The sequence below is a fragment of the Pseudophryne corroboree genome, chromosome 2, assembly GCF_028390025.1.
Source record: "Pseudophryne corroboree isolate aPseCor3 chromosome 2, aPseCor3.hap2, whole genome shotgun sequence".
NCBI lineage: Eukaryota > Metazoa > Chordata > Amphibia > Anura > Myobatrachidae > Pseudophryne > Pseudophryne corroboree.
The window spans coordinates 546445420-546469866 of NC_086445.1; the positions used below are offsets into that span (position 1 = coordinate 546445420).

The window sequence follows — 24447 nt, forward strand, 5'->3', positions numbered from 1 at the left end:
TACCAAACAGTTGCTGACGCGGCTGCCACCTCGGGTGCACCAGCGCTAGGCCTTAGGGATCATAGGCTCCAGGAATAGTATGAGGCTGCAATCCCTAGGGTTGATGTCAGCAGTGAGGAATCAGACGCTCTCCTGGTCGCCCCTCCCCTCGGCTCATGACCAGTTTCCTTTGAGTCTCCCGCCATGAACTGTTTTCCCACTTCTGTCTGAGACGCTGTATACGAAGGGGACCCAGTCGCAGCATAGGCGGCTGTGTGACTGGTGCGTCTGTGTTCACTATAGGTTCATGGAGCGGCAGTGTACACTAGTAGCGTCTGGATCCACTCAGCATTCGCAAACATATTGATCGGACCTGGAAGCGGGGTGAGTCTCTCTGTATTCCACTCTACTGAGTATGGGTAATACAGCACTAAGGGGGTCATTCCGAGTTGATTGCTAGCGGAAAATGTTCACTGCGCAGCGATGATGTAAAAAAAAGGCACTTCTGCGCATGTGGCGTAATGCGCACGCGCAATGTACTTTCACAATGGCCAATGGATGTCATTCCGAGTTGTTCGCTCGTTGCCGATTTTCGCAACGGAGCGATTAAGGCAAAAATGCGCATGCGCATAGTACGCAGTGCGCATGCGGTTAGTATTTTAGCACAAAACTTTACTCACGTCCGAACGAAGATTTTTCATCGTTGTAGTGATCGGAGTGTGATTGACAGGAAGTGGGTGTTTCTGGGCGGAAACTGGCCATTTTCTGGGAGTGTGCGGGAAAACGCAGGCGTGTCAGGGAAAAACGCGGGAGTGGCTGGCCGAACGCAGGGCGTGTTTGTGACGTCAAACCAGAAACGAAACGGCCTGAGCTGATCGCAATCTGTGAGTAGGTCTGGAGCTACTCAGAAACTGCTAAGAATTTTCTATTCGCAATTCTGCGAATCTTTCGTTCGCTATTCTGCTAAGCTAAGATACACTCCCAGAGGGCGGCGGCCTAGCGTGTGCAATGCTGCTAAAATCTGCTAGCGAGCGAACAACTCGGAATTACCCCCAATGTACTTTCACACAAGGTCGAGCGATGCTTTTCAGTCGCAATGGCCGCCGCAGAGTGATTGACATGAAGTGGGCGTTTCTGGGTGGCAATTGACCGTTTTCAGGGAGTGTTCAGAAAAACGCAGGCGTGCCAGTAAAAACACAGGCATGGTGGGGCGAACGCAGGGCGTGTTTGTGACGTCAAATCCGGAACTGAATGGTCTGAAGTGATCGCAAGCGCCGAGTAGGTCTGGAGCTACTCTAAAACTGCACAATTGTTTTTTTGTAGCCGTTCTGCGATGGAAGCGATCGCACTATTGCAAAGCTAATATACACTCCAAGAGGGCGGCTTAGTGTTTGCATGGCAGCGAAAACCTGCTAGCGAGCGATCAACTCGGAATGACCCCCTAAGGCTCTATCTACCTTTTGAGTACGAATAGTTAGATAAGTGCCTATTGCATACGAGTCTGTATACTATTACTGTTGTTTCTTTCGCTATGCATCTGAATATGGTAGATCTGTTTAAACATTATTCAGTAATATGTACTCCTACATGCTTGAAATGTATTTGTAGTTGATGATGTGCTCATATTGCATATTATAGTAGTGTAATTGCTGACTTTACTATATAATTCTGTCAGTTTTTTTCTATTCCGATCCTCAATGCTGGTGCATAGCAGGGTAGGGTCGGATTGTATGTCACTTTAAAAAAGCTTAAAGTGTTTACAGTCACAAATTGTGTAGTACACTGTGGAAGTGTTGATTATTTATCATGTCTAAGTGCAGCAAAGGTGAGGAAGATACATTCCCAGCAACACCAACACTCATATTATGTTTGTCTTGCAAAGCTGGGTTAACCTCTCAGGGGGTTCACTACGATATGCCAGCGGCCGGGCTCCCGGCGACCAGCATAACGGCGCCGGGAGCCCGACCGCCGGCTTACCGACAGTGTGGCGAGCGCAAATGAGCCCCTTGCGGGCTTGCTGCGCTCGCCACGCTACGGGCACGGTGGCGCGCTACGCGCGCCACACTATTTTATTCTTCCTCCCGGCGGCCATTGCGACTGAAAAGCACGAGGGAGAATAAGTGTCGGTATGCCGGCTGTCAGGCTCCCGGCGCCGGTATACTGAGCGCCGGGAGCCCAACCGCCGGCATACTGAAGACCATCCCCTCTCAGGATCTAGTTCAGGATGGTTTGTGTGCAAATTGTTTTAGCTGTCGCCAGGTTCTCTTGAAAAATACAAGGCAGATTCAGGTGCAGGTTGATCCGCCTTGGGTTATGTTTGCACAGACATTATCCAGTATAGCTGAACGGATAACTCCAACTCCTGTACCAGGGATAGGTTACATGATTAACCCTTACATGCAGCATCCCACCAGCGGTTTATCACTTCCAGCAGCAGCCTCTCAAAAGAAATAGGCTGATAAGTCAGTGGTAAGTAGATCTTCATCCTCACAGGCTACACATGTTTCAGATGAGGATTCGTCAGAGGATGAAAGCTCAATAAACTCTGGTTTGGCATACGAGGAGGAAGGTCTCAGCTCAGTGGATATAGCTGAGTTAATTAAAGCAATAAAAGCCATTCTATCCTTAGAGGATTCAGCAGAGCCTGTGTTAAGAACCAAGGCACCTATGTTTAAACATCCCAAAACAGTTAAGACCGAGTCTCCGGGGTCAGATCAGCTGACGGAAATCATGGAAGAGGTCTGGGCTACGCCAAATAAGAAGAAGTTTAGAATTCCTAGGAAATGGAATTCCAATTATCCTCTTCCAGCTGGGGATTGTTTAAAAAAGGGAGGTGGCTCCCAAGGTAGATACGCATGTGATTCGAAAGGTGCGAAAATCTACATTACCTCTGCCTTCAACATCATTAAATGATGTCACGGATAGGAGAGTGGATGGTTTTTTAAAAACAATTTTTTCCCTGTTTGGGGCAGTCATAAGGCCAGCCATGGCTTCAGCTTGGATGGCAAAGGCAGTGGCAAAATTCCCATATAGCACATATAAAACAGACTGCGATGTTCTTGGAAGAAGCAGCATTGGATATGGGTACTATTGCCTCCAAGGCATCAGCTTCAACAATAGCTGCTCGCAGAGCAGTTTGGCTACGTACGTAGAAAGCTGATTCAGAATCTAAGAAGGTTTTGGAATCTTTGCCTTTTTCTGGAGATATTCTTTTAGGTAAAGAATTGACAGATATTTTGGAGTCAGAAGCAGACTCCAAGAAGGTAAAGTTTCCATCCACATACAAATTCAAAGCTAAAGTTCTGGCTTTTCGGCCCTTTCGGTCTCAAGGAAAAGCTAAAGGAAAAAGTGATGGCAGGCAGCCCCAATACAAGTCTGGCAAGACCAAAAAGCATTGGGCTACCAGATGACCGGTTGGGAAAACAGAAAATAAGCCATCAGCCTGATGGTGCGGGCCTCCACCTGGGGGATCCCAGGGTGGGGGGCCGACTTCTTCAGTTTGCACAGATCTAGCAGCAGTCTACAACAGATGCCTGGTTGCAGGAAGCGATATCTCTAGGTTATGCTTTTGCCTTCAAGAAGCACCGTCCTCAAAGGTTTTTTGTACCAGCCCATCTTGGGTAGAGACGAAGGCCATGGCTTTGCAAGTGGCACTTCAGAAATTGCTTCAGTCAGGAGTAATCATTCCAGTTACTCCTGCACAACAAAGCAGGGTTTTTACTCCAACTTGTTTCTAGTTCAGAAGCCAAATGGGTCATTCTGTCCCATTCACAATCTCAAAGTGCTGAACAAATACATTTGTGTACCTCGGTTTCATATGGAGACTTTACGTTCCATCATTTTGGCCATAGAGCCAGGGGATTTTATGGTATCCAGGTTGCTTAGCTACATGTTCCTATAGCACTATCCCATCACTGCTATCTCAGGATCGCTATCCTCCAACAGCATTTTCAGATCCAGGCCCTACCTTTTGGGTTAGCCACAGCCCCCAGAGTATTTACAGAGTGGCTCATAAATTGGGCAAAATTGTCTCTGGTTTCGTCACAGTGGAAGACTCACTTGGGGGCTGTACTGGATTCAAGCCTTGAGAGAGTAATTTTACCTCTGAACATGATATACTAGAGGATACTGGGGTTCCATTTAGTACCATGGGGTATAGACGGGTCCACTAGGAGCCATGGGCACCTTAAGAGTTTAATAGTGTGGGCTGGCTCCTCCCTCTATGCCCCTCCTACCAGACTCAGTCTAGAAACTGTACCCGAGGAGACGGACATACTTCGAGAGAAGGATATACACAGACAATGGTGAGATTCGAACCAGCACACACATAATCAAAGGAAAGCCATACTAACCAAACAAGAAACATTAACAGCAACAGCTGAACCAATACTTAACCAAGTAACTATGTAGGAAACACGAAGCACCGGGCGGGTGCCTAGTATCCTCTACGGACTACGAGAAAAGGATTTAACGGTAGGTAATTAAAATCCTATTTTCTTTTACGCGCTAGAGGATACTGGGGTTCCATTTAGTACCATGGGGACGTACCAAAGTTCCCAATATGGGAGGGAGAGTGCGTAGGTTCCTGCAGAACTGATTTACCAAACTTTAGGTCCTAAGTATCGAACTTACCGCCCAGGAAGAACCCACTGAACGAGTAGATCTTAGATGTGGCAATCCTGCCGTGGAATAAGCATGCTAAATAGTTAGCTTGATCCAGCGAGAAATTGTCTGCTTTGTAGCAGGACACCCAATCTTGTTGGGATCATAAAGCACAAACAGCATGTCCGATTTCCTTTGGCGAGCTGTCCACATCACATATACCTTCAAGGCCCTCAAAACATCAAAGGACTTCGAAGTAGCCGAGGTATCAGTGGCCACTGGCACCACAATAGGTGGGTTGATATGAAAAGCCGACACAACCTTAGGAAGAAACTGATGACGCGTTCTGAGCTCAGCTCTATCCTCATGGAAAATTAAGTAGGGGCTCTTGTGAGAAAACGCCCCCAACTCTGACACACGTCTTGCTGATGCCAAGGCCAACAGTGTGACAGCCTTCCACGTAAGACACTTTACATTTACCTCCTGTAAAGGCTCCAACCAATCCGATTGCAGGAGCTGCAAAACCACGTTAAGATCCCAAGGAGCCGTAGTAGGCGCAAAGGGCGGTTGGATGTGCAGAACCCCCTTCAAGAACATCTGAACCTCAGGGAGGGCAGCCAATTGTTTCTGGAAGAAAATGGACAAGGCCGAAATCTGGACCTTTATGGAGCCCAGGCGTAGGCCCACATCCACACCTGCTTGCAGAAATAGGAGGAAATGTCCCAGTTGAAACTCCACCGCAGGAAACTTCTTGGCCTCACACCAAGATACATATTTTTTCCAAGTACGATGGTAATGCTTAGACATTACTCCCTTCCTAACGTGGAACAGAGTAGGAATCACCCTGTTCGGAATCCCCTTCCGAGCTAAAATCTGACGCTCAACTTCCATGCCGTCAAACGTAGCCGTGGTAAGTCTTGATAGACAAACGGCCCTTGCTGTAGAAGGTCCTCGCAAAGAGGAAGAGGCCTCGGATCCTCTATCAGTAATTCCAGAAGATCCGCGTACCAAGCCCTTCTTGGCCAGTCCGGAGCAATGAGGATCGCCTGAACCCTTGTTCTTTTGAGAATCCTTAGGATGAGTGTAAGTGGAGGAAACACGAACACTGACTGGAACACCCACGGAGTTACCAGCACGTCCACCACCACTGCTTGCGGGTCTCTCGAACTGGAAAAGTACCGCCGGAGCTTCTTGTTGAGACGAGAGGCCATCACGTCTATCTGAGGTACTCCCCACTGGCTTGTCACCTCCGCGATCACCTCCGGTTGGAGGCCCCACTCTCCTGGATGGAGATAGTGTATGCTGAGGAAGTCTTCCCAGTTGTCCACTCCAGGAATGAAGATTGCTGACAGCGCCACTGCGTGTCTTTCTGCCCAGAGAAGAATTCTTGTTACCTCTGACAATGCAGCTACAGTTACATTGTCTGACTGAACCTGAATGGCTTGATCTTGTAGAAAATGTGCAGCTTGTAGAAGGGCATTGTATATGGCCCTTAGTTCCATAATGTTTATTGGAAGGATGGCTTCCTGACTTGACCACTTTCCTTGGAAGTTTCCCCCCGGGTGACTGCTCCCTAACCTCTGAAGCTTGCATCTGTGGTTAGAAGAATCCAATTTTGAATCCCGAACCTGCGGCCCTCGATCAGGTGAGAAGTCTGCAGCCACCAGAGAAGCGAAATTCTGGCTTTCGGCGACAGGCGTATCAGCTAGTGCATGTGAAGATGTGATCAGGACCACTTGTCCAGGAGATCCAGCTGGAAGAATCTTGCATGGAATCTTCCATACTGTAGTGCCTCGTCGGAGGCTACCATCTTCCCCAGAAGGCAAACGCACTGATGAACTGATACCCGTGCTGGCTTCAGGAGTTTCTGGACCATTGACTGGATCACTAATGCTTTTTCCAATGGAAGAAACACCCTCTGTACTTCCGTGTCGAGTATCATCCCCAAGAAGGGAAGTCTCCTTGTTGGTTCCAAATGTGATTTTGGAAGATTCAGAATCCATCCATGATCCTTAAGTAGTTGAGTTGAGAGAGCAATACTCTGCAACAACCTCTCCCTGGAAGATGCTTTTAGCAGTAAATCGTCCAGGTATGGAATTATGTTCACTCCCTGCTTGCGGAGGAGGAGCATCATCTCTGCCATGACCTTGGTTAACACCCTCGGTGCAGTGGAGAGGCCAAATGGTAGTGCCTGGAACTGATAATGACAGTCCTGTAGTGCAAACCTTAGATAGGTCTGGTGAGGTGGCCAGATAGGAATGTGAAGGTACGCATCTATGATATCTAGAGATACCAGGAATTCCCCCTCTTCCAGACCTGAGATTACCGCTCTGAGAGACTCCATCTTGAACTTGAATTCCCTCAAATAGGGGTTCAATGACTTTAGGTTTAATATCGGTATCACCGAACCGTCCGGTTTCGGTACCACAAACAGGTTGGAGTAATAACCCTTGTTCTGTAGTTGAGGTGGAACTGGAACAATAACCTGTGTCAGAACCAATTTTTGAATAGCCTCCTGCAGGATTGTACTGTCTTCCTGAGAAGCTGGTAAGCCTGATTTGAAGAATCTGTGAGGTGGGAGTTCTTGAAATTCCAGTCTGTACACCTGGGCAATAATATCTTTGACCCAGGGGTCTAGGCATGATATCGCCCAGACGTGACTGAAATCTTTTAATCTTGCTCCCACCTGCCTGGCTCTCAGGCAGTGTGGTCCACAGTCATGCCGAAGGAATCAGACCTGAGGTCTGTTCACGGGAACCTGCCGCTGCAGGTTTTCTGGATTTCCATCGACCTCCTCTAAAGGAAGTGGAGGGACCTTTGGATTGGTTTTAAACTTTGCAGTCTGAAAAGGACTGCAGTGTAGGTGCAGGATATGATTTCCTAGCCGCTGCGGAAGGAAGACATGTCAACTTACTCGCAGCTGCCTTGGATATCCACGTATCCAGTGCGTCCCCAAACAGGGCCTCACCTGTGAAGGGCAGGCTCTCCACGCTTCTCCTGGAGTCTACATCCACAGTCCATTGGCATAGCCACAGTCCTCTGCGTGCCAAAACTGCCATAGCTGTAACCCGTGCGTTAAGAAGGCTAATTTCCTTCATGGCCTCCACCATGAAGCTTGCAGAATCCTGTATGTGACGCAAAAGTAAGTCAATTTCACTCCTATTCATGGAAACTAAATCATCAATTAAGGTGCCTGACCACTTTACAATGGCGCTAGAGATCCACGTACAAGCAATAGTGGGTCTCTGGGCCACGCCTGCAGCAAGTGTACAGTGATTTGAGCGTAGTCTCAATTTTGCAGTTAGCCGTATCATTTAAGGAGGCTGCGCCAGGGACAGGTAGAACAACCTTTTTAGATAATCTAGACACAGTGGCATCCACAATAGGTGGGTTCTCCCACTTCTTCCTATCCTCCTGAGGGAAAGGGAAGGAAATGAGTAACTTTTTTTAGGGATCTGGAATTTTTTCTCTGGATTTTCCCGGGTTCCTTCAAATAAGGAGTTTAACTCCTTTGATGCAGGGAAAGTAACCGAGGATTTCTTTTTTACATTAAAATAAGACTCCTCGTCTTCAACAGGTACCTTCTCTGTTATTTGCAATACGTCCCTAATGGCCATAATCATAGCTTGCACCCCTTGGGTGAGAGCTGCATCACCCCTCCCCCCCCCTCTCCAGATCCACCTCACCATCCCCTGTATCTTAGGCATCGTCATCAGTGACAGCCTGCAATATCTGGGTCAGTGTATGCTTTTGTGGATACGTGGGTGGGGTGAGAGGCACAGTTGTGAGGGTTGAGTCTTTATTCATCAGATCCTCCACAGATTTTCTTAAAAACTGCGTCTCCTCAGTATGGGATAATTTGGTAGAAATATTTGAAATCTTCCCCCTCATGGAGTCCACCCAATGGGGTTCGGACCCAGAAGCCTGAGAATGTGTACTGTTCTGAGTACATTGTATAGACTCTCCAGGAGAAAAGAAACACTCTGCTGTACAAGACATACAGCTAATATAGTTATAAAAGCCAGGCGCAGACTAACTACCCTTAATAGCGTAGTCAGTACTATTTACTTTCTCCCCCCCCCCCCCCTCTATAACCCCCTGGTACCGCAGAGGTATGCTGGAGTTGTCTGGAGGGGCAGCGCTTCCCTGTAGGCGTCCTGTAGTAAAGATCTGCAGGGAGGAAATGGCACTGGTTAGCCGCTGGGTCCGCTCTGAGTGAAGCCCTGCCCCCATAATGGCACGCAGCTTCCCGCACTTTCTTTATACTGGCCTGAGGTGATTTATGTCTGACAGTGGGTTAGAACCCCTGTCAGACCTTGTATTCCAGTGTAGGGTTCAGCGGTGGCTCGGCGCGCCCCTCAGCAGCATCCGGGTGTAGTATGGTATGCCGGCTATTGGGGTCCCGGCGCATAGCACACCGGCGCTGGAATCCCGACTGCCAGCAAACCGACAGCGTGGTGAGCACAAATGAGCCCCTTGCGGGCTCGCTGGGGGCACGGTGGCGTGCTACGCTATCTATTCTCCCTCCAGGCGGGTCGTGGACCCCCAAGAGGGAGAAACTGTGTTGGTATGCCGGCTGTCGGGATTTCGGCGCCGGTATACTGTGCGCCGGGATCCCGACAGCTGGCAAACTGAAGACCACCAGCAGCGTCCACATACACATGCTGTCTGAGCCTCCTGGAGGGCAGCCTGCATCCAGAGCTGCGCTCCTACCCTTGTGCCGCCATACCCGCCGGCGTCCCGCTAACTGGGACGCCGGTGCTGTACTCACCACTCTTCATATCTTCTGGCTCTGTCAATCAGGCAGAGGCGATCGCACCAGTGAGATGCGTGTGCACTCCACAAAGTAATTCAGACTGTGATCGCTACCGCTGCAGCGATGCAGTCTGAATTACCTCCTAAGTACCTTGTCTTTATGCACACCAGTTAAAATAGGAGACGAATAGAAGTGGTACCCAACAGATGGCCCCATGCTTTAAAGTACAGATCTGTAAACTCGCGCTCTGTGAATGACATCCCCATTGCCAACACACTCAACATAAAGAAAACTGCAGGCCCTCTGGTATGCCCAATCAGATACGTCCTTTGTAATGCCAGATCTATAAGCAAGACTGCTAAAATTGTTGACCATATCAAATCTTCAGATCTAGCCTGTATTACAGAGACTTGGCTTGACGAGAATGCAGCACCTATCTTGGAAGTTGCAGTTCCAACATTCACAACCCCAGACTGGACCGCAGAGGAGGCGGGGTGGCCATCTGCTTTAAAAAAAAAAAACACTTAGAATCTGCCCAACGGAAATTACTCACTCATAGGAGTGCATCGCTGCCCGGAGTTCTACAGAATTAGGTTTCAGAGTACTTCTCATTTACCACCCCCCTGGAGATGAAAAGATATTTCTACAAGAGTTTGCAGATATTGTTGCTGCATTACTTCTGGAGCACCAAAGATGGCTCATCCTACGGGATTTCAATGCATGGGTTGATGAGCTCTCACACCTTGGCCAAGATCTCATGTGCACAATTAATGCTCTGGAGCTCACACAAATCATTCCCTCTGCTACACATAAAAGTGGTCACACTCTTGATTGTGTCTTCCAAATTGGATTAGAAGTCTCTGACCTAAAAGTAAACCCAGTCACATGGTCTGACCACCACTCAATATGGCTCTCAGTCGTAACCCCTCGAAATTGACCAGGTATCGTCCAAGCAGGGGTATGACTCCTCAGGCTCTTGCAGCTAACTTGGAACTCTCTGCAGTAATGGGGGCCTGTGAAGATCCTTGATCCCTAGTCCATTATTATAACAGGGATGTGAGAGCTGCAATGGATACTATCGCCCCTGTGCACATACGACCCTGCAAACCACATCGTCAAGCACCTTGGTTTGACAACAGAATTTGTGACCTTAAGAAAACGAGTCGTAGACTTAAAAGACGATGGAGGAAGACAAACATGGTAGAGGATAAATTAAATCTAAACAAACACATTGGACAATATCAATCAACAATCACCCGCAAGTAAACAGAGTTCCTTTCAAATGAGATCATGGCAGCAAAATATAGGCCAGCCCAGCTTTTCTGAACAGTGGAGTTGCTCTGCAAACAAGTATGTCTGCACTCTGACGAATCCCTCTCCCAGTCAAGATGCAATGGATTTGCAAAATTCTTTGCAGATAAAGTATCCACTATCCGGGCTGGAATCCCCAGTGACAACAAAGAAGTACCAACTCTAGCAAGCCTGCCAATGTAAGCCAGCTGTCTTCATGGAACAGCTTTGACTAAGGGGTGTCTTCAATACCTGTCGGGTCCTTTTCAATGAGCGGCCAAAGCAGATTGCTGGATTTGGCCGTTCCCGCCAACTGTCACAGCCGCTCACCCGTGCTGTCCCGTCCGTGCTGCCGGATTGACATTATCAGAACCGAGGAGATGAGACGGGGTGAGGCCGCCGGAGGACAGCGGGTTAGGCAGCCGGAGGACAGTGACAGCACGGGTGAGTGGCTGTGACAGTTGTCGGGAACGGCCAAATCAGACAGTCTGATTTAGTCACTCACTGAATACTAACCTATCGGATTTGGCCGTTTCCGACAACTGTCACAGCCGCTCACCCGTGCTGTCCTATCTGTGCTGCCGCTGTCCTCCGAATGCCTGACCCGCCGGCCTCTAGCTGCCTCACCAGTCTCATCTCCCCGGTTCAGACAATGTCAATCCGACTTTAAAAAAACCTGTCCGACAATCCACGTGTTTTCCAACAAGTCGGGAATTCTCAACTTGTTGGAAAAAAACTCAGCCGGCTTTGAATAGGCCGGAACCCCTTCCGACCTAAACCTGTTGGAAACTGCCGTCTTTCCGACAAGACGGCAGCTTCCGACACACCCCTAAGTGGAAGTACAAAACATTGCTGAAATTACCTGAATGCTGCGTCCCTCCACTTGTGATCTGGACCCTGCCTCAACCAAGCTTTTATTAGGGTGTATGGAAATAATCAGCCCTTCATTTGCAAAAATAGTTCAATGCTCTTTGCAGTCAGGAGGTGGTCTTCAGTTTGCCGGCTGTCGGGATCCTGGTGCACAGTATACCGGCGCCGGAATCGCGACAGCCGGCATACCAACACTTTCTCCCTCTTGGGGGTCCACGACCCCCCCTGGAGGGAGAATAAATAGCGTAGCTCGCCACCGTGCCCGCAGCGCGGTGAGCGCAGCGAGCCCACAAGGGGCTAATTTGCTTGCCACACCGTCGGTATGCCGGCGGTCGGGATCCCGGCACCGGTATGTTGGTCGCCGGGAGCCCGGCCGCCGGCATACCATACTACACCCCAGTCAGGCAACCACTAAAGGAAGCAATAGTCAGACCACTTCTTAAAAAATCGAATTTAGACCCTGACTGCATGACCAACTACAGGCCAGTAACAAACCTTTCTTTTCTAGGCAAGGTTATTGAGAAAGTGGTTGCAACTCAACTAGAAACCTGCCTGTCAACCCATGACATTTATGATCAATTCCAGTCAGAATTCAGAAGACATAGCACTGAAACAACCCTGGTATATGTGCTTAATGATCTACTAATGGCAGGAGACAGAGGTGACTGTTTAATCTTAATCCTTCTGGATGTTTCTGCATTTGGGCCATGTGACTCTAATTGAGCCACTGAAGAATATATGTGGTCTGGATGGCACACTCCTTGGGTGGTATAAATAATTTCTAAATGGTAGGTCACAGAGTTTTGTCTGGAGTAAACTCTACGCCACCAGTGTCATTGACTTGTGGTGTCTCACAAGGTTCTATACTATCTCCCATGCTTTTTGCAGTATACATGCTACCACTGGGTGAAATAATCAGACGTCATGGCTTAGTATACCACTGCTATGTAGATGATACACAACTCCAGGTACTGATAACCCAATAACAACTCTAAATGGTTGACTAGCTGAGCTCCAGGAGTGGATGAGTGCCAGTTGGATGAGAATGAACCCTGATAAAACAGAAGTCCCGATGATAGGTCACAGGACAAGACAGCAGCATAGCCAACTGACACGACTTAAGTTTGGGGGTTCAGAAATACAAAACACTGAATATGTGCGGAATCTTGGTTTTGTCCTGGATAGTGGCCTGACACTTAAACACCAGGTGTCAGCCACAATCAAATCCACATTCTTTCATCTGAGGAACATTGCCAGAATCAACCACTTAATTCCCTCAGAAGACCTGCCTAAAGTCATACATGCATTTGTGTCATCACGCCTAGACTATTGCAATGCCCTCTACCTTGGACTTCCAGCAAAAGAATTGCACTGCTTGCAGATGGTAAAAAATGCAGCTGCCAAGACTAGTAACCAACCAGCCCTGTTCCAGCCAGATAACACGCATTCTCTACTCCTTCCACTAGCTACCTGTAAAATGGCAAATTGTATTCAAGATTGGCTTACTCACTTTCAAAGCCCTACATGACCAGGGCCTAAGGTACTTGAAATAGCTTCTGATCCTTACTATCCTACACGATTACTACGATCTGTAGATGACTGACTACTAACTGCACCTAGAATCTCCCGGAATTCATCTGGGGGCCTAGCTTTCAACTTTGTGGCTCAGACACTATGAAACTTGCACAATGCGAGAAGCCGCCACTCTAGAATCCTTCAAAAATAGACCTATTTACGCAAGCATTTCACTAATAGCTGCTGTTAAGCTTGTTTTGAATTTTGAGCTGTAAAGACAATTGTAAAGCACTTAGGGGTGTATTCAATAACCGTCGGTAGCTGCCGTCTTGTCGGAAAGATGGAAGCTTCCGAAAGAAATAGGTCGTTTGGAAGGGGTTCCGACCTATTCAATAGGAGCTGATTTTTTCCGACAAGTCGGGTATTCCCAACTTGTCGGAAAATACGTGGATCGGCGGAATAGCCGCCGATCCACGTGCTTCTGTCGGAAATGGGGCCAAATCCGACAGGTTTTGGCCCCCTTTCCGACAAACTCAATCCGACTTGAAAACAAGTCAGATTGAGGGGAGGAGGCAAGCGGTGCTGCGGGCGGCTGGGGGAGATAAGATCGACGGCTGGCGGGGGGAGTTGGCTGCGGGGGGGGGGGGGGGGGGGACATGTCTGCGGCAGTGGGGGGAGGCGCTGCAGGGAGAGAGGTGCCTGGTCGATCTCAGCTCCCCCAGCTGCCCGCAGGCACCTGTCTCCCTGCCGCGCCTGCCCAGACATGTGCCCCCCGCAGCCAGCTCCAGCCGCCGATCTCTGCTCCACCCGCCGCCCAGCTTACCCCACCGCCGTCCCGCTCACGTCCGCCGCCATCTGCACCCCGGCCGCTGCTGTCAGCACATCCGCAGCCGCTGACAGCAGCGGCAGGACAGGGGCCCGGTGTACGGCCAAATCAGACAGTCGGATTTGCCATCCATTGAAAAGGGGTTGTCGATCCATTCCGACAACTGCATGTCGGAATGGATCAGACTCATTGAATATACCCTTAAGAATCCTATTAGGAGAAAAGTGCTATATAAATATCATTATTAGTATTATTAATGACCCCCATATTATCATCTTCAGCATTTCCACCTGCTTCACTTAGGGATCATTGGGTTACCAGTACGGCTCCACTAAACACCCTCGCCCCCCAGACATTTTCAGATTTCAGTTGTGTTTTTCTCTCATTTTATTGTTTGATATCTTTACACATTTTATCGTACACTATATACTAACCATGAAATACATCTTGCTTGTGTTAATGTATTTCAGTATAATGGAATGCATTGCTTTACTAAACAAATATTTGGGGGGGGGGGGGGGGGGGAAACAACAACGGGGCGTGGCTTGGTGGCCATTGAAGATGGACAGGCTTTGCAGGAGCTCCGGCTATACAGCCCTGAAAAACGCTTTTTCCTAGGGCTTGCTACTACCTTCGTTTCCTCCCTGTGTGTCCCCTTAACGCCAGGAAGCCTTCCCTGCTGTGGGCGCCGGGTTCGCGGAGCCGGGAGGGGTCTCCTACCCCTCTGCGGGTTGCGGCCTGTTCCCTCAGCCGAAGACTCAATTTCCTCCCCCACCCCACTGCTGGTGCCTGTGCTGTAGCCTGCTGCTTCTCCCACCATTGACCCGCCACGTGATCCCCCCCAGCAGTTCACCTACCGCTGGACGTACGGAGGCTGTTCTCCTGCTCCGGCTCTGCCACTGGCCGGCGTCTCCTCCCGCGGTCAGCATCGCTTCACACAGCCGGGGCCGCGGCTATGGCCGTGCACGTGACACCTGTCGCTGCTGCGGCTCCCTCACTCTGGGTCCGGTGTCGGGCTCTGGAGTCCTCCCTGCTGCCTGGCCTTGACTCCCCTGTCTCTTGAGCCTGTGGAGAGGTGGGGGAGACTATTTGCTGAGACCTCCTGTGCCTGTGGTCATCCATAGTGGCCATTTTTCATTTGGAGCAAGGGCACATTGATGCAGCCTGGCAGTTCTTTTATAGGCTGGTGAGACTTCCCCATTGCTTTTGTTCCTGCTAACCCCCCCCCCCCCCCACCCCCCTTTTGCTTTTGTTTCACGATTGTCCTGCCTTTATAATAAAGGGGTCATTTCTCCCCACTGAGACCGATGCCATCATTGTGGGATTTGTTTCCCCCTGCTGTTCCCCCTGCACCACAGTGATATCTCCTTGTATTGTGCATATGCTGAGCTGGAGCTCCCCCTAGAGGCTCTCATGGATACATTGACTTTTTTCTGTAATTCTTTTGCTTTTATTTTTATGTATCCACACTAACAGATTTTGCAAATTACATTGGGGTGCTTGCTGTGAGCTGGCGGCATAGCTACTGCTCTGTACGCGCCCCGTCCTCCCCAAGGAATGAAGAAGCTAATATTCAACGTGTTCCTGCTGCCCTACCGGATGAAAATTGATTAATGGCATGTTAACGTCATTCCACTGGGAGTCACCATACTGAAGGCGCTTAGCATACTGAGCAGTTCCCTTACAGCTCGACCCCCTGCCATATGACCTTGATTCATTGTCTATTCTGCGCTCAGCATGGTTAGATCTGGGAAAAAGAAAAGTAACAACGCAACCTAGAGAGACCCTACTCCTGATAAATCTACCGGAGATCTCTCTTCCTCCAGTCCATCCTCCTGTCTCTCCGCCTCCCCTGCCTCTCCTTTAGTGATGGATCAGCCTTCCCCACACGTTCAGAGCGATACCGCTCTCCAGGATATTTTGGTGTACATGAAAACTGTACCCACTAAGCAGGATCTCCAGGACACCATGCGTAGAGAGTTGGCGTCCATCAACAGGACATCTCACAACTTTCTGACAGGGTGACCGCACTGGAGGATCATCGTGACTCTGCTGATGTCTTTATGGGATCCCTCACAGATGTTATCAAAGCCCAATCAGATGAAATTCGGTCGCTGAGGTCCCGTGTCTTATATTTGGATAATAGAGGTAGGAGAAATAATATCCGGGTGAGAGGTATCCCCGAGGATGTCCCCCAGACGAGCTTAGTAGATGCTCTGACGAAAATATTCAATACGGTCCTGGGTAAAGATCCGACTAACCCTATAACCTTCGACAAAGCCCACCGTGCTCTTAAACCGGGAGGGATCCCTACAGAACGACATTGTGACGTCATTTGTCGCCTGCACTACTACTCTCAGAAAGAGGATATTATGGGTAAAGTGCGCCGCCTTGATGGCCTGGACTTTAATGGTGACCCTATTGTCATTTACCAAGATTTTTCCTGGCACACTCTCCAACAAAGGAAATCCCTCCGACCTCTTACTGAGGAACTCCGCAAGCGACAGCTGAAATTCCGTTGGGGCTTCCCTTTCAACCTTCAAGTTTCCTCTTCTGTGAAGATCCACACTCTACATACTCCCTCCGACCTTCCCACTTTTTGCTCTAACCTTGGCCTCCCGCCCGTTCAGATTCCTGACTGGGACTTCATCTCCCCTGCTCTGCATCCGCCTCAACCCTCTGAGAGTGGAGCGTCATGGCAGATTGTTCGTAATTCCCAGGGGAAATCCTCTAAAGCCGCTGCTGTTTGCCGAGACTCCTCCAGTACCTGATTACATTTCCCCCTGCTGCTTCAAGAATCGACTTTTTCTTTTTCCTGTATTCGCAGAGGGGTTGAACTTTACAGACATGGCATGACGGGTGAGATACATCTCACGCTACTATGTATTACACCTATCCTGCTCTGCCTATTTCTCTTTAGTTATATTCTAACATGGAGGTTGTTATTATGATTAGGGCTGCTATACAGTTTGTTGTTACTGCCAGATCCTGTTTATCCTATATGTTTCTAGTTAGTAAAGTGCCTATGGGGGTGACTCCCTTGCTCCGTTCCCGCACATGGCCATAGTGCCCTATGGGACTTCTGGTTTGTACATTTACCAGTTCTCCCATGGCGGGTTTCTCTTTGTTATTGATGATTCTATTTTCTGTGATTTTTTTCTTCTTTTCTGCCTCCTGCCTCTTTCCCTTTGGTGACCTGTTCGAGTTTCTTGTTGCATGGTACTGTTATAAGATGTGATGCCTGTCGCTGGTAGACTTAAATTTGCCTCAATCAATGCTAAGGTCTTAACGTCCCAGAGAAGAGGTCCCATCTAGTTAGAACACTATGGTCAGATAGAGTGGATGTCGCTCTCGTACAGGAGACACACTTTAAGATCTCTGCCCACCGCCCCTCTCTTGTGAGCCATAGGTTTCCACTTGCATTTTACTCCAATAACCCTGAAAGTAAATCCAAGGGGGTCGCTATACTTTTTTCTAAGTCCTTACAAGTCGCTGACGTATCTGTCCACAAATTAGTCCCTGGTAGGTTATTGGTGGTCAATTGCACTATAGTCTCACAACCATACACTCTCATAGCTCTTTATGCCCCAAACCAGGCCCAAATGTAATTCTTCTGTTCCCAACTTCCCCGTCTCGAAGGCACTTATGACAGGTAATGTTATTTTGGGGGGTGATCTGAATTGGTCTATGGACCCATCCGTTGATACTTCCCCTCCTGCCCCTAAATTTTCAGAACGAAAACACAGACAGGTTAGGAAGGTTTTACATGAACTTCAACTTTCTGATTCCTGGAGGGTCTCGCACCCCTCTGACCGAGATTTCTCGTTTTTCTCTCACCCGCACCAGGTTTACTCACGATTAGATTACCTGTTTCTGAGTCATAGGCACCTTCCCTTATTAGTAGATGCCTCTATTGGCTCCATTACTTGGTCAGATCATGCCCCAGTGTTTATGACTCTTTCGGCTCCATCCCGATCCCCAGGCCCCTGGACCTTGCGCCTTAATGAATCCCTCCTACATGACAAATTCTGCAAGGATGAATTGGATAAGGCGCTATCTGATTATTTTTCCATTAACGACACAGGGGAGGTATCCAAAATAACTATCTGGGAGGCACACAAATGTGTTATACGGGGCAAATTGATCCAATTGGGCTCCCATGTGAAGAAGGATAGATTAGCTCTAACTACCGCACTATTGCATAAAATTCATTCTTTAGAGACCCTACATAAATCCTCCCTATCTCCCTCTGATTTGGTGGAGCTGTCCGAGGCCCGAGCACACCTCAAGAAAATTCTAAATAGCAAGACCCAGTTCTCTCTGCATAAATGCAGTAATAAATATTATTGATGGGGTAATAAGCCAGGCCGTTTACTAGCACAAGCACTTCGATCCCAGAGGACAGCTTCTTTTGTTTCCTTAATGAAAAACAGCGCTGGAGCTGTCTGCTTTAAAACGCCTGAGATAGCAGCGTGTTTTAAACATTATTACAACGCCTTATATAATCTAGGTGACCCCTCTCCAGCCCACGATTCCCTTCCTAATATATTGTGATCCAGGAAATATTTAGAAAAAGTAGCGTACCCTACATTGTCTCTTTCTGACCGAGATTCCTTAGAAAAACCTTTTTCCCTGCAGGAAGTCGAACAAGTTATTTCCTCTACACCCACGGGTAAAAGTCCAGGCCCGGACGGTTTTACTGCCGTTTATTATAAAGTATCTAAGGATGTTCTCGCCCCCAGATTGCTGCAGGCCTTTAACTCCATCTCGGCTGATGCCCATTTCTCTGATCAATTCCTGGAAGCCCAAATCACTGTGATTCCTAAACCAGGGAAGGACCCCTCGGTGTGCTCCAGTTATAGACCCATATCCCTGCTTAATGTAGATCTTAAAATTTTTGCAAAATTGATGGCCCTCAGGCTGAATAAGTTCCTCCCATCCCTTATCCACAATGATCAAGTGGGCTTTGTCCCAGGCCGTGAAGCAAAAGATAACACTACAAAGATTCTTAATCTTAACCACTTAGCCTCTAAAAATCAGATCCCTACTGTTTTGCTTTCTATAGATGCCGAAAAGGCCTTCGATAGGGTCAACTGGGATTTTCTGAGGGCTGTACTGGAGCACAATGGGATGGGTCCACAAGCACTTCACAGAGTGTTATCCCTTTATACACGACCATCGGCTCGAGTTCGGGTTAATGGAGTCTTCTCCGATAGTTTTCTCATAAGTAATGGAACAAGACAGGGTTGTCCCTTATCCCCCCTGATATTCGTCCTTTGTATTGAAGCCTTGGCCAGGGCTATTAGGGCTAATGTTCACATTAAAGGGCTTAGTGTAGGTGATACAGACTATAAACTCGCTCTATTTGCTGATGACTTACTGACAGTCGTCACACAACCTACTCACTCACTCCCGTATCTCATATGTGAACTGGACATTTTCAGTTCACTCTCCGGCTTTAAGGTCAATAATTCTAAATCATTTGCCCTTAATGTCTCAACTCCTCCTCCGACACTAACCTTATTGAAAGCTACTTTTCCATTCATATTGCGGGACTCCCATATAACCTACCTAGGGGTCCAACTTCCCAGCGATTTATCGCGCCTGATGTCCATGAACTTTTACCCTCTACTTCAGCTCATTAAAAAAGATTACTGCAGATGGCAACACAATAATCTCTCCTGGCTAGGCAGAATCAACGTAGTGAAGATGAACACCTTGCCCAAACTACTCTACCTTCTCCAAACATTGCCAATCAAGATCCCGGACTCCTGGTTCCGGTCCATACGGTCCTTGATCCAACAATTTATTTGGTTTCGAAAGAGACCCAGGATTAGCAGATCCATCCTGTCACGCCTACCTAAAAAAGGCGGATTTCAACTCCCAGACATTAAACATTATTACCATGCAATTCTGTTGAACAGGATCTTGGACTGGACCAGGAGTCGTGAAGTTAAACAATGGGTGGTCTTGGAGGGTTTGTATGTTCAACAATATCCCGAAATTTTCCCTTGGCTCCCGACCTTGCCCAGGCTTCCACAAAACCACCCGACTATCTCCCCTACACTTTCCTTTTGGAAAGTGATGAGACGGCACTCGTTCCTCTCCTCAGATCTTGGCCCCCTCACTTCCTTTTTAGGTAATCCTACTTTCCTACCTGGCCTCTCCCTGGTTTACTATCAACACTGGGCTCTGGAAGGACTTTTTAGAGTAGGTCAGTTGGTCCATCCATCTGGGGTTAAACAATTTTCAGAAATTAGAGCGAAATGGGATATCCCACAAGCTGATTTCTGGAAGTTTTTACAAGTGCAACACTTCTTGTATACGGACAAAATCTACCGCCAAGCATCTCGGGAGATGACCCCATTTGAAAGGATGTGTGTTGCACCTTTACACCCGACACATACGGTATCTACCATATACAAACTCCTACAAATGTCTGACTCCTTGACCCCCCCCCCCCTCCTTTCACTCAGAAATGGGAAAGGGATCTGAACCTTTCACTTTCAGAAAGGGAATGGGAATCCATTTTTCTTAAGGCCCATAGGAGTTCCATTTGTATACAAGTAAGGGAAACGCAATATAAGATACTGATGAAATGGTACAGACACCCCTCTCTTCCACATACTATTTCCCCGTCTATCTCCCCAGCCTGTTGGAGGTGCCATAAAAACTTAGGTTTTTTGTTACACATTTGGTGGATTTGTCCTCTTATTAAAACCTTTTGGGATGATGTGGTTTCCATCTCCAGTGCTATCCTACACACTCCCGTCCCATCCGACCAAGCCTTCTGGTTATTGAACCATTCCTCTACACCTCCATCCACTTACAAGATATCATTGTTGAGACACCTTGGCAACGCCGCCCGTGCAGTGATTCCCACTTTGTGGAGGTCCACTAGCCCCCCTACTCGGAATATCTGGTTTTCTAGATTAGATTATTACATGAATATGGAGGATATTTTATTAAGCTCTAGAGATAGACAGACCGAGTTTACAACCGTTTGGCTACCGTGGGTAGAATATAAATCCTCAGAGTCCTATAAAACCTATATTTCTTCACTGAAATGATGTGGCTGTTACATTACTACTAGCATATACATATATTTAGATGTGTCAATTTACTTTCCACCCCCTTTTTTCTATTTTTTGCAATCTCGGCTCGGTCACTCTTTCTTTTTCTCTCTTCTTTCCCCCCTCTTCTTCTCTCTTTTTTATCTGTCGGTTTTTAAAAATCTCTTAATGCGGACTTTTGGTGTATTGGACACTTTGTTTAGATCTTATTCATGCTACTGTACGCTGAGTTATGCGACTGCTTTTTATGTGTTCGGTACTGTATTTTTGTGTGATTATGTTTCGATTTAGGTCTGTATTATTTTCAATAAAAACAGATTATACAAAAAAAACAACAACAAGAAAGTGGCAAAAAATAACAAGTTTAATGGATTTAAGTAAAGCACCAAAGAATGCTCAGTAGTTCTTCGTAGGCTCCATGAACTCGGATGTGAAGACGGCCTCAGCGTAGCCTTCACACAGGTCTTGTAGCTCTGCTGCTACATCACCTAAGGCGTCATCTATGAGCTCATCTGCCAGGCTACAAAATAATAGATATAAGTTAGCAGACTGGAACTGAGTGGATCGAGACCATGATCACTTTAGAGACAGATGACAGAATACAGATTAAAGGATTGGGGCTGTGTGACCGGCGCTGGGGATCCCGGCGGTAAGTATACGACACCTGGATCCCTGCCGCAGAATGCCGGCGGAGGTGCAAACGCAACAAAGCCCCTTGCAGGCTAGCTGCGCTCACCACGCAGCGGGCTCGGTGGCTCGCTGCATTTGCCACAGTTTCTATTCCCACTCTATGGGTGCCGTGGACACCCACAAGTGGGAATAGTCCCTGTTGGTCGGCATGCTGACTGTTGTGCGTTTGATCGCATCGGCATGGTGACCACCGGGATCCCGAGCACTAGTCGCATGACCGGATCACGATTAAAAGCGCTAAAAACAGCATAACTTGGTATAAGTGGTTTTATTGCATATACTATAAACTCAAAACAGAAATAACACAAATCTCCAATAAACCAAGGAGACACTGGGATGTAATTTCTCTTTATGTAGGAACCCCCATGAATAGACCAATAGCTACAGCTTCCAACTTGACAAATCTCTATAGTCACTACTGTATGATATTATTTTACCAGGGTATAAACAAGCAACCTTAACAACTTTGATCTTGCCACATTACACAACCACTTCATATTAAAGCCCCACAAAAATGTAATAGAAATTCTTTAGCCCTGTAGAATTCTGAAACAATGAAAGAAAAGAGTCGGAAAATATTTGATAGAGGGATTCTACATCTCTATAACAAGTAAAAGCTAAGTTTCTATTCTCTTTTTATAGTACAGAAGTGACAGGTCTAACAAACATACGTTATACAAACTACTGCATGCGTCATTTACCGTTCGGAGATTTGCCATGGATTAAATCCACCCACTTCCTCATGGGAGGTCAGCCGGAGGTGGCGATTCCATTTCTCTGTATAACTGTGAATACTCTGCAACATTTGCTGGGGAACAGAAACGCGCACGTGGCCCTTAGTGCTTGAGTGCTGGATAAAGTAGTGTGGAGAAGTTCGGACCAACTCTTCTTTTATTTGCAGTGAACTTTACAAAAACAAAAAGTAGTAAAGCAATTACTTAACATTAATATGTAACATGGACTCAAAAAAATGCATTTGCTGAATTGTGCTTGGTAATACAGACGCTTAAATAGTGTTATGCCAGCACTTAGCCAGATCTCTGTACTTTTTGGATCTACCAGTAATCACAAAACAACATCATACGACAACTTCTATAATTTGAGAACAACAAAGCTGGGGGAGGGGCTACAGGTTGGCGCTTCCTCTCCTATGCTGGCATGTCAATCACCTGGTGGTCTAGTGGAGTCCCTGGTCGGCACCAGTGTCGACTGTCAGCGCCGACGTCCACCTCCCGGGACGCGCGGCGGGCCACGATTTGAGTGTGGGTCCCGGAGACCGGCACTCTCATACCTACTCCCCGAAGGCCAGCCAGGCAGTCCAGGGGTTGCCAGCCGCAGAGGTGCTAGTTGCCTGTGTGTGGTCCCCGCCGCAAGTATCCATCTGAGGCAATGGCCAAGCGAGAGTTTCGGCACCGGCGGGGAGTGTTGGAGTCTGTGTGCTGGAGTCTAATAGACATCCAGCGCTGACAGGCTCAGTGTAAAAATAGAAAAAAAGTTTAGAAGAAAAAAAACAAAACTTTGCGGCTGAAAAAATAAATAGGATTTTAAATACTTACCGGTAAATCCTTTCTCGTAGTCCATAAGGGATATTGGGGACACATTAGTACGATGGGTATAGACAGGGTCCAAAGGAGCCAGTGCACTTTAAATTTCTTCCACTGGATGTGCTGGCTCCTCCCCTCTATGCCTCCTCCCTCAGGCAGTTATAGGAAAAACAGTGCCTTAAGGAGAAAGGACATACTTGAGAGAAGGAACATAACAATGAGAAGTGTGGTGAGATTTATACACCAGCACACCATAACATAACTGGGCCAGAAAAATCTGCAACGGCTGAACAGATAACACCTAACAGAGAAACTGCAGAAAGTCACCGCACAGAGGTGGGTGCCCAATATCCCTTATGGACTACGGGAAAAGGATTTACCAGTAGGTATTTAAAATCCTATTTTCTCTAGCATCCATAAGGGATATTGGGGATGTCCCAAAGCTTCCAGAACGCGCAGGAACGTACGGAGACATCTGCAGCACCGACTGCCCAAACTGGGTATCCTCTTTGGCCATGGTATCAAACTTGTAGAACTTCACAAAGGTGTTCTTCTCCGACCAGGTAGCGGCCCGGCATAGTTACAAGGCAGAGACTCCACGGGCAGCCGCCCAGGAAGAGCCCACAGATCTAGAAAAGTGGGCCTTTAGAGACATAGGAACACGTAAGGCTGCCGTCACATAAGCCTGTTGGATAGTAAGCCGAATCCAACGAGCAATGGACTGCTTCGAAGCAGGGCAACCCTTCTTCTGCGCATCATACAGCATGAACAAGGAATCAGTCTTTCTGATTGAGCTGTACGCTTGACATAGATCTTCAAGGCACACACAGCATCCAATGCCTCTGTCCTCGTAAAAGACCAAATACGGACTTTTATACAATAAGGCCCCCAATTCTGAGACACATCTAGCAGAAGCCAGGGCCAGAAACATCACCATCTTCCTCGTGACATACTTGTCTTCTACCGTCATCAGAGGTTCAAACCAGGAGGACTGTAGAAATCGCAATACCACATCCAAATCCCAAGGAGCCGTAGGCGACACAAACGGAGGTTGGATGTGAAGCACCCCTTGCAAGAAGGTCTGAACTTCAGGCAGTATAGCCACCTTCGTCTGGAAGAAGATGGAAAGAGACAAAATTTTAACCTTAAGGGATCCCAGACGTAAGCCTTGATCCACACCAGCCTGCAGGAAGCGAAGGAACCTTCCCAAGTGAAAATCGGCAGATGGATATGTGCGTTCCTCACTCCAGGAGATGTATTTCCGCCAGATATTATGATAGTGTTTTGACGTCACAGGTTTTC

At 47.8% G+C, this 24447-nt stretch overlaps 1 protein-coding gene across 3 annotated transcripts in view; it reads right to left on the bottom strand.

Annotated features, from left to right (window-relative positions):
- Positions 1 to 21257: 21257 nt before the first annotated feature.
- The window catches only part of KIAA0753 (KIAA0753 ortholog), a 206541-nt gene continuing 203351 nt past the window's right edge, over positions 21258 to 24447 (bottom strand). For all 3 annotated transcript variants that reach the window (XM_063954311.1, XM_063954312.1, XM_063954313.1), the window contains 2 exons: positions 22303 to 22506; positions 21258 to 21431 (listed from right to left, as the gene is read on the bottom strand). In XM_063954311.1, coding sequence (XP_063810381.1) covers positions 21308 to 21431; positions 22303 to 22506 — 328 coding nt within the window. In that variant the 3' untranslated portion in view covers positions 21258 to 21307. The remainder of the gene's footprint in view (positions 21432 to 22302; positions 22507 to 24447) is intronic.